Here is an 11,304-nt window from a genome sequence, read left to right as displayed (position 1 = left end):
GTGTCTTCCCATGACCCCATATCGGTGCATACATCAATGCAGCTTTAACCCTTGCTGGGTCAGTTTTTTTTAACACATCTGTATGTATTTAGTTCAAGGCAACACAGAAAATATATAACAGAGAAGGGAAAAACAAGAGGAACCATAGTTGTGTTTTTCTTCTTTTCTGTCACGCGGCGCGGGGGCAACAAATCATAACATCTGGGAAGCTAGTGAGAGCACGGTACGCAAAACAGGGTTCAGTGGGCACAAACTCATGTCTCAGTGAATGTCTACTGGTTGTTACGGCATGTCCCCCACCAGCAGGGCTTCCCCATGCAGGGAGACACAACACCTTGTGCCATCTGTGCACAGAGCCAGCACATGTCATAGGTACAGGGCGCCGTGCATCCGTTCCTGTTGCTGGTATTAGTATTTCTGTCTTTCTCTGTGTGTATGTGTGTGTGTCTCTCTCTCTATCTCTCTCTCTCTCTCTCTCTCTCTCTCTCTCTCTCTCTCTCTCTCAGAAATGTCTTTATTTTCAATGTTCTGCCGTTCATCAGTGATGAACTATTGAGAAGTCAACTAGCACGACACGGGAAGATAATTTCCCCTATAAGAAAAATGTCGTCGGGATGTAAATCTCCGCTTTTAAAGCATGTTGTCTCACACAGGCGACAGGTTTTAATGATTCTAAACAACAGCGGAGAGGAGCTTGAGTTGGTTTTTAAGATAAAGGTTGATGAGTTTGATTATGTGGTTTTTGTGAGTTCTTGTAATTCGGGGAAGTGTTTCGGGTGCGGGGAACTGGGTCATATCTCCCGCGATTGTGCGGGGAGAGGGGCAAGGCGACCTCCGCCTCAGCCCCAGGAGGAGCGCGGGGCTGGGATCAGCGCAGGTAGTGGTACAGAGGAGGGAGGAGTGGTGCAGCGCAGAGCTGAGAGCAGTGACGACAACAGAGTCCCGCTGCAGACCGCCAGTAATGTAAATAGAGTCCTTTTGCAGACATACAGTAGCGCAGCAGATAGTATCCAGCTGCAGGGCCACAGAACCGGTGTAGCAGGTACGAAGCAGAGCCTTGGTACAGAGGAGGGAGGAGTGAGGGAAGCTGCCCCCCCCTCAACTAGTGGCGACTGTGGGGTAACAGGGGGTGGTGCGGGTGGTGCAGGTACAGTGGAGGGAGGGGTGGGAGACGCTGTTCCCCCCTCAACCAGTGGTTGTGTAGGTAAGGAGGTGGGAATCAGAGATGCTGCCCCCCCTTCAACAAGTGGCGAGGTAACAGAGGAGAGCAGAGGTTTTTTTGTCCCCCCAAGCCCAACACTGCGTCAGGGTAAAAAAAGGAATACAAAAATTTGACAAGTGAAGTAATAGGGGAACATTTGAATGTGGTGGACAATGTACACAGTCAGACAGTGGATGGCGTGGTGGGAAGTGATGGAGGGGTGGGCTCTCAGGATAAGAAAAGAGTGACAAGTTTGGTCATAGAAGACACAGGTTCCTCTCAGTCCAGTATGGACGAGGATGAAGTTGAAAAACAATGGGGTGAGATTGAAAAACAATGGGGGGATGACATCTCAAGTGTTGAGGAAGATGAGTTCCCAAAACGCTTCTCAAGTGTCTGATTCACAACGGAAAAAATTGTATGCAGTCAGGCAGATACAGAAGTTCCTGCACACAACAAAAAAGTTGAGAAGTGTCAAAGTGGAAGATTTTTTAGAAGATTTGGAGATGTTTATTTTTTCAGCAAGGACTCAAATGAGGTCGAAGAACAATGGGGGGTACACTTCCCAGGAAGTTTTTAGACTGAGAAAGATTGTGCAGAAGCTCAAAAAACTGGATAATATAATGTTATCATGATAATGGAGCTTCTGATGTGTGGAGCCCGGCTGGACATTCAAGAAGGGAGTAGACCTGGGCTTGGACAGTGTCTGCAAGCAGTTGGGACAATGACACTGAAAGATGTTGTGAATGTAGCCGGGTCAGAGGAAGTGGCTTCTTTATTGGGGCTGAGGACGGCCTGTCACAACAGGGTCTGTCTGGACGATTGGACTGAAGCGCGGAGCGTCGGGGAACAATACCTGTTGCAGGATTATTTCGGTGGAACGGAAGGTCCTGATGAAGGGGATCTTTTTTTCATGAGCTGGATATAAAAACTGACACAAATGGACTAACGGGACCCTTTTGGGTTGCTCATATGTTGTTCTTGATGACATATTATGTGTTGAATGGAAGTATGGATATTTTTTTTTGTTTGGGTGGAGCTTCAATGTTTTTTTGTTGTGTTGCAGACGGACAGGTGTATTTTAGCATTTTTTTTATTGTGAGATCTCATGTGGTTTTAAGTGTGATGGGGACATATGTTGCCCGATATAATGTGTAGTTAGTTGTTTTTAATTGTATTGACATACACATTGTACATTGTAATGAGAAATATGTAAATAAATGTTTTTCTAAAATCAAAAAAAAAAAATCTCTCTCTCTCTCTCTCTCTCTCTCTCTCTCTCTGTCTCGCATCTGCCTGTTACTGTACCCGTTTCTAATAGACATCTTATGTGTGTCTGTCTTGTCCTGTCTCTGCCTTGCTCTCTGTCACTGCTCACCTCTGTTGCTCTCCTCTCTCTTCATCTTTCACTCTCTTTATTTATCTTTCTCTCTCTTCCTCTCTCTCTTCCGCTCTCTCTCCCTCCATCCCTCTCTCTCTCTCTCTCTCTCTCTCTCTCTCTCTCTCTCTCTCTCTCTCTCTCTCTCTCTCTCTCTCTCTCTCTCTCCCTGCCTCTCCGGCTCACAGCATGACACATCAACACTGCAGGAGGAGCATCATAACATGGTGCATAACTAACCCAAATCCACACTGTGCACTCTAATGGCTGCTGTACCCAAATAGCATGGAGGGCTTTGAGGCAGGTGGATGGGTGGGGTGGGGGGAAGACAGGGCTGCTGAATTATTCTCCATTGTTGTTGTTGTTGTTGTTGTTGGTGTTGAGTGGCTGCATGGCGACATTTCGGGGTAAATAATCCAGATCTTGATTTGAGTGACAGGTCACATGGCGGCACTGAGGCGACTGTATGACAATGGAGCTTAAGATGTGTGACGGAAACTGCTTAGTGTACTTTCAACTGGCTTCTTGTACTGTCTACCGTATAGGCTACAGGCTAAAATAGCCTGTTTAATTCACAGGAAGAAAGATATACTCAAAAACAAATCATTGTTTAAATTTCCTGCTGCTGTTTAACCACTGTCCTGCTACTGTGTAACCACTGTCCTGCTGTTTAACCACTGTCCTGCTGTTTATCCACTGTACTGCTGTTTTACTGTCCTGCTGTTTATCCACTGTACTGCTGTTTAACCACTGTCATGCTGCTGTTTAACCACTGTCCTGCTGTTTAACCACTGTCCTGCTGTTTAACCCATGTCCTGCTGTTTAACAACTGTACTGCTGTTTAACCACTGCACCGCTGCTGTTTAACCACTGTCCTGCTGTTTAACCACTGTACTGCTGTTTAACCACTGTCCTGCTGCTGTTTAACCACTGTACTGCTGTTTAACTACTGTCCTGCTGTTTAACCAATGTCCTGCTGCTGTTTAACCACTGTCCTGCTGCTGTTTAACCACTGTCCTGCTGTTTAACTACTGTCCTGCTGTTTAACCACTGTACTGCTGCTGTTTAACCACTGTCCTGCTGTTTAACCACTGTACTGCTGTTTAACCACTGTACTGCTGCTGTTTAACCACTGTCCTGCTGCTGTTTAACCACTGTCCTGCTGTTTAACTACTGTCCTGCTGTTTAACCACTGTACTGCTGCTGTTTAACCACTGTCCTGCTGTTTAACTACTGTCCTGCTGTTTAACCACAGTCCTGCTGTTTAACCACTGTCCTGCTGTTTAACTACTGTCCTGCTGTTTAACCACAGTCCTGCTGTTTAACCACTGTCTGCTGTTTAACCACTGTCCTGCTGCTGTTTAACCACTGTCCTGCTGCTGTTTAACCACTGGCCTGCTGCTGTTTAACCACTGTCCTGCTGTTTAACCACTGTCCTGCTGCTGTTTAACCACTGTCCTGCTGTTTAACCACTGTCCTGCTGCTGTTTAACCACTGTCCTGCTGCTGTTTAACCACTGGCCTGCTGCTGTTTAACCACTGTCCTGCTGTTTAACCACTGTCCTGCTGTTTAACCACTGTACTGCTGTTTAACCACTGTCTGCTGTTTAACCCATGTCCTGCTGTTTAACTACTGTCCTGCTGTTTAACCACTGTACTGCTGCTGTTTAACCACTGTACTGCTGTTTAACCACTGTCCTGCTGTTTAACCACTGTCCTGCTGCTGTTTAACCACTGTACTGCTGTTTAACCACTGTCCTGCTGCTGTTTAACCACTGTCCTGCTGTTTAACCACTGTCCTGCTGTTTAACCACTGTCCTGCTGTTTAACCACTGTACTGCTGCTGTTTAACCACTGTCCTGCTGTTTAACCACTGTACTGCTGCTGTTTAACCACTGTCCTGCTGTTTAACCACTGTCCTGCTGTTTAACCACTGTCCTGCTGTTTAACCACTGTCCTGCTGTTTAACCACTGTACTGCTGTTTAACCACTGTACTGCTGCTGTTTAACCACTGTACTGCTGCTGTTTAACCACTGTACTGCTGCTGTTTAACCACTGTCCTGCTGTTTAACCCCTGTCCTGCTGTTTAACCACTGTACTGCTGTTTAACCACTGTCCTGCTGCTGTTTAACCACTGTCCTGCTGTTTAACCACTGTCCTGCTGTTTAACCACTGTCCTGCTGTTTAACCACTGTCCTGCTGTTTAACCACTGTCCTGCTGCTGTTTAACCATTGTCCTGCTGTTTAACCACTGTCCTGCTACTGTTTAACCATTGTCCTACTGTTTAACCACTGTCCTGCTGTTTAACCACTGTCCTGCTGTTTAACCACTGTCCTGCTGTTTAACCACTGTCCTGCTGTTTAACCACTGTACTGCTGTTTAACCACTGTACTGCTGCTGTTTAACCACTGTACTGCTGTTTAACCCCTGTCCTGCTGTTTAACCACTGTACTGCTGGTTAAGCACTGTCCTGCTGTTTAACCACTGTACTGCTGCTGTTTAACCACTGTCCTGCTGCTGTTTAACCACTGTCCTGCTGTTTAACCACTGTACTGCTGTTTAACCACTGTACTGCTGCTGTTTAACCACTGTACTGCTGTTTAACCCCTGTCCTGCTGTTTAACCACTGTACTGCTGGTTAAGCACTGTACTGCTGTTTAACCACTGTCCTGCTGCTGTTTAACCACTGTCCTGCTGTTTAACCACTGTACTGCTGTTTAACCCCTGTCCTGCTGTTTAACCACTGTACTGCTGCTGTTTAACCACTGTCCTGCTGTTTAACCACTGTACTGCTGCTGTTTAACCACTGTCCTGCTGTTTAACCACTGTCCTGCTGTTTAACCACTGTCCTGCTGTTTAACTACTGTACTGCTGCTGTTTAACCACTGTACTGCTGTTTAACCACTGTCCTGCTGTTTAACCACTCTCCTGCTGTTTAACCACTGTCCTGCTGCTGTTTAACCACTGTCCTGCTGTTTAACCACTGTCCTGCTGTTTAACCACTGTCCTGCTGCTGTTTAACCACTGTACTGCTGCTGTTTAACCACTGTACTGCTGTTTAACCACTGTCCTGCTGTTTAACCACTGTACTGCTGGTTAACCACTGTCCTGCTGTTTAACCACTGTACTGCTGGTTAACCACTGTCCTGCTGCTGTTTAACCACTGTCCTGCTGCTGTTTAACCACTGTCCTGCTGTTTAACCACTGTACTGCTGTTTAACCACTGTCCTGCTGTTTAACCACTGTACTGCTGTTTAACCACTGTCCTGCTGTTTAACCACTGTCCTGCTGCTATTTAACCACTGTCCTGCTGTTTAACCACTGTCCTGCTGCTGTTTAACCACTGTACTGCTGCTGTTTAACCACTGTACTGCTGTTTAACCACTGTCCTGCTGCTGTTTAACCACTGTCCTGCTGTTTAACCACTGTACTGCTGGTTAACCACTGTCCTGCTGCTGTTTAACCACTGTCCTGCTGCTGTTTAACCACTGTCCTGCTGGTTAACCACTGTCCTGCTGCTGTTTAACCACTGTACTGCTGCTGTTTAACCACTGTACTGCTGGTTAACCACTGTCCTGCTGCTGTTTAACCACTGTCCTGCTGCTGTTTAACCATGTCCTGCTGCTGTTTAACCACTGTCCTGCTGCTGGTTAACCACTGTCCTGCTGCTGTTTAACCATGTCCTGCTGCTGGTTAACCACTGTCCTGCTGCTGTTTAACCACTGTACTGCTGCTGTTTAACCACTGTCCTGCTGGTTAACCACTGTCCTGCTGCTGTTTAACCACTGTCCTGCTGCTGTTTAACCATGTCCTGCTGCTGTTTAACCACTGTCCTGCTGTTTAACCACTGTCCTGCTGTTTAACCACTGTCATGCTGCTGTTTAACCACTGTACTGCTGTTTAACCACTGTCCTGCTGCTGTTTAACCACTGTCCTGCTGTTTAACCACTGTCCTGCTGTTTAACCACTGTCATGCTGCTGTTTAACCACTGTACTGCTGCTGTTTAACCACTGTCCTGCTGTTTAACCACTGTACTGCTGTTTAACCACTGTCATGCTGCTGTTTAACCACTGTCCTGCTGTTTAACCACTGTCCTGCTGTTTAACCACTGTCATGCTGCTGTTTAACCACTGTCCTGCTGCTGTTTAACCACTGTCATGCTGCTGTTTAACCACTGTACTGCTGTTTAACCACTGTACTGCTGTTTAACCACTGTACTGCTGTTTAACCACTGTACTGCTGTTTAACCACTGTCATGCTGCTGTTTAACCACTGTCCTGCTGTTTAACCACTGTCCTGCTGCTGTTTAACCACTGTACTGCTGTTTAACCACTGTACTGCTGTTTAACCACTGTCCTGCTGCTGTTTAACCACTGTACTGCTGTTTAACCACTGTCCTGCTACTGTTTAACCACTGTCCTGCTGCTGTTTAACCACTGTACTGCTGTTTAACCACTGTACTGCTGTTTAACCACTGTACTGCTGTTTAACCACTGTCCTGCTACTGTTTAACCACTGTACTGCTGTTTAACCACTGTACTGCTGGTTAACCACTGTCCTGCTGCTGTTTAACCACTGTACTGCTGTTTAACCACTGTACTGCTGGTTAACCACTGTCCTGCTGCTGTTTAACCACTGTCCTGCTGCTGTTTAACCACTGTCCTGCTGCTTTTTAACCACTGTACTGCTGTTTAACCACTGTCCTGCTGCTGTTTAACCACTGTCCTGCTGCTGTTTAACCACTGTCCTGCTGCTTTTTAACCATTGTACTGCTGTTTAACCACTGTACTGCTGTTTAACCACTGTCCTGCTGCTGTTTAACCACTGTCCTGCTGCTGTTTAACCACTGTCCTGCTGTTTAACCACTGTCCTGCTGTTTAACCACTGTACTGCTGTTTAACCACTGTACTGCTGTTTAACCACTGTCCTGATGCTGTTTAACCACTGTACTGCTGTTTAACCACTGTACTGCTGTTTAACCACTGTCCTGCTGTTTAACCACTGTCATGCTGCTGTTTAACCACTGTCCTGCTGTTTAACCAATGTCCTGCTGCTGTTTAACCACTGCCCTTTTACACAGTACAGGACACAAAATGATTTAACTCCTACTGCAGGTCAGAGTGAACGTTAGTGTCTTACCTTGCCAATATACTGGTAGTCACTCCCTGTGTACTCCTCCTGCAGAAAAAACTGATTCCACATCCATCCTCGTCTCACTCTCCTCAGCGGTTTCACTCCCTGAGTCGCGGGTTCGATCCCCACTCTGTCTCTCAGTCCCTCTGTCTCTTCCTCTACCCCGGCCTGGCCGACGAGCGTCATGGCGTCCAGGGACAGGCACAGGGAGGCCCACACCAGGCCCACCAAGCTACCCCTCATGATTCCGCAGGTGCAGTTAAGTATCCCCTGAAAACACTCTTTATCAGCCCCACTGGATCACCTCTGATTGGGAGACGGGCTTGTCGATCATAGTCCTCTGGGTTCACGATTGGCTGGAGGATGGACCTGTGGTGAGGAGAGAAGGAGGATGTCGATGTAGTATCAGAATTACTGGTATTATCAAAGTACACAGAAGAGAAGGAGGTTCAAAGGGTCCATGTCTTTCTTTAGATGCAAGGATCTGAAGGTAAGGTGACAGCTGTCGTATGTACAGTGGGTCTGTGATGTTGCTGCAAACATTTACAACTATTTACATGTTCACATGGATATAACATAAGGGGGTCACGTGATGAAAGAGAACGGAGATGCTCAAGCATAGAAAACGACCGTGTGGCATATTAACACAATCGCATTACCACAATAAAAGGAACACTTGAGAACGCCCGCGACACCGTGCCGACAGCCACTTCGTGGCTGAGACAAAGACGTTGCAGGTGCGGAATAGAAAACCTCTGGAAGGTAGCTGACACGTGGAAGACTACTAACAGCAACAAAGGGAAGGAGAAGGCGGACTATCCAGGGCTCTCCATCACTCATCTGAAGGGTGCTAAAAATGCTGCTCAAGTGACTTGTGTGTGTGTGTACTTTACAACAGTGTGAGTGTTAAGTGTCTTTGTGTCTAATAAGTGAGTGTGTGCATGTGTGCGAGCATAGAGGAATATGTGTATGTGTGATAAGTGAGCCTGTGCATGTGTGTATGTGTGTGTGTGTGTGTGTGGGGGTGTGCGTATATGAGCGTGTAATTCTGTGAGTGTGTGTGCAGATGCGTGTGTGTTTGTGAGTGAGAGAGAGAGAGTGGGAGAGTGCGTGCGCATGTACCAGTGTGCGTGTCCATATGTGTGTATGTGTCATCTGATCAAGATAAAAACAGATATAAAGTGCCTTTGGTCCAAAGAAAAACCTTTACCCTGAATTGAGTTGACAAAATTGGTTGAAGCCACACAAACGCCTTTGGCACTCAAAAACTGCACTTGATCAATAAATCAATATGCATTCACATCATCTAAGGACCTGAAGGAAACACTTACACAGCAATTACTTCAGTGGAAGGAAATGTGCTTTCATCTACCTACACAGGAGTCTGGTAACAAGAAAAATAATAGTTTTCTCTTTTGCACTTTACATATAAATGCGGCACTGAGTGATCTGTGGTTCAGAAAAGCAAAGCAGTCGTTCTCTTCCCGGCAGTTCACAGCGGTTGAAAACTCTACCTTTTATCTAGATATACAGTTATGATTCCAGCATGACGAGATGTTGTTTTGTAGAGTAAGTGCTGCCGCCGACCTTTGACTACTGCCCCCACACTCCAAGCCCAGCCCTGTTCCTTTGTTGTTCGAACATGGAGGATCGATTTCTGTGCATCTAAGTCCTGTGCAACAATTAGCACCAACTCTGAGCCATCTTTAGCCTCTGGTCAAATTCATAACCAAACCCCCCTTTTACTCTGTCTTAGAAGACTGAGGAAACTCTCCCATCTCGCCTATTAAAGAGGGGTAGAGACGGAAGTAGCCTAAGAGAACCTGGCAGCGCTGGTCTCTGTAGATTTAGCCAAGCATTCGCTCCACTCCCTCTCTATGGATCGGAATGAGGGGACATCCTCTGCACTTTACCTTCTCGAGCCCCCTTCTTCCCCTAGTTGCAACAATGAATTAATGTGTTTTTTTTTTTTTTTTTTTTTTTTTTACAGCGTTCCGCATGTTAGGCGAGTTAATTCAGGTTACTTTCTGAGCAAATGTTTGGCTATGTACGCTGATGATTGGTCAAAGGTGGCATGTGGATATCACACACCGACCAACCACGGACGTGGTGACAGCTTCCATTGGCTCCATTCAAGACGGATTATTCAATACAGGGTTTTCCAGACCTCCGGTCGAAGCCAGCGTATGCCTCACAAGGACTTGAGGTCTGGGCTACGCGAGATACCAACCTCATACTAACTCAAGTCCTACGAGCTACAGCCATGCAGGGCTGTACACTGCGACGAGATTATCACAAATTGCCCCTTAATTTGGCCCGTGCGAGTGGAAAATAATATTTGGGGGCAACCTTGCGAGTAGTGATTTCAACCCTTCATTCGCATTTCACTCCTAAATTAATCAATACAAATTGGATAAAAAAATAGTAAAACATTAGCCTACAACCAGGGCTGTACAGTGCGACATAATGTTGCGGTGCTATGAAAAAATCTGTCTGCAATGAATGAATTTACTGCGTAGCTGCCTGTGTGAAAAAAAGATTTACGTGTGAAGTGAATCTGGGCCACGCTATATACTTGGTAGTTGTAGTCTATCGTGCGATTAAATACCATGTCCCGTCTGCGTAGAGTCCATACATCCAACACCAAATCCCATAATTCCTAGCGAACAATCTAATCGAAACTGAATGTGGCATCGCCAAAGAACTTTCAATAAGTTTAAGCCGCTAATTTTGCTCTGCAAGAAGAACGGAGCGGATATCAGTCCATCTTATGACAACCACGTCCGATGTGGAGAGATGATAAGAGACCATAGCCGATTAAATTAAGTCGGATCTGGCAGTGATGATTGACGGGGAAACGGACACTTCTAACAAATGTCAGCCATGCATTAGGTGAGTCGCCCACTATTAGGAAGTTTTTCAATACTTAAATACTGTCTACTTAAATTTCCCTCCGGGGATCAATAAAGTATCAACCTATCTATCTATCTAATAAAGAGACAATATGCAAATAAGATAATACTAATAATTGTCACGGTTCCCCGTATGAAAGTGGCTTGCAACTTACTGCTGGTAAAATCACTGTTTATTACTCGTTTTGCATAGTATTACATTCCTCTTCTATAAACAATCAAAGTCCTACCGTAAGAGCCTCATACGGGTCAATTAAACCTTTTTGATTAGAGTCTTTCCTTCGAGCTAAGTTGAACTGCACATTTCACTGTCAAAAGCGCAAACTTAAACAAGGTTGCATCGCAACACGGTTTTCAAAATAAAGGTCACATATACAAATACCTCTCAATTCTTATAAAAAAAAGTCCCGGATATACATAAACATTAATTGGCATAGATCTCTATAAACGGCCCAACACATTGATCACTTTAGGCACACCCTGAAACCAGTAACATCACAAATATGAAGCTGGTAATTACCCATAAAAATAATAAACCTTTCATGGGGTTATTTATTTACAATAATAATAATTTATTTAGTTTATAAAGCACTTTTACTTGTGAAACAAAGGTATGCCGAGTTTCTTGTCCTCCTGATTAATGCAATGGTGTGTGTGTGTGTGTGTGTGTTGTGATGA

The 11,304-nt window shown here is 45.6% G+C and overlaps 1 protein-coding gene across 1 annotated transcript in view; it reads right to left on the bottom strand.

Moving 5' to 3' along the window:
• The window catches only part of cdh6 (cadherin 6), a 131,324-nt gene extending 123,246 nt beyond the window's left edge, over nucleotides 1-8,078 (bottom strand). The window contains 1 exon segment of the mRNA XM_084326776.1: nucleotides 7,721-8,078. Within this exon segment, the coding sequence (XP_084182902.1) occupies nucleotides 7,721-7,957 (237 nt within the window). The 5' untranslated portion in view covers nucleotides 7,958-8,078.
• Between the last annotated feature and the right edge of the window lie 3,226 nt (nucleotides 8,079-11,304).

This window comes from Notolepis coatsorum, assembly GCF_963971535.1.
Source record: "Notolepis coatsorum genome assembly, chromosome: 13".
In the NCBI taxonomy this organism is placed as follows: Eukaryota; Metazoa; Chordata; class Actinopteri; order Aulopiformes; family Paralepididae; genus Notolepis; species Notolepis coatsorum.
Note: the sequence above shows the minus strand (reverse complement) of the source record. Positions and strands in the feature narration are given on the sequence as shown.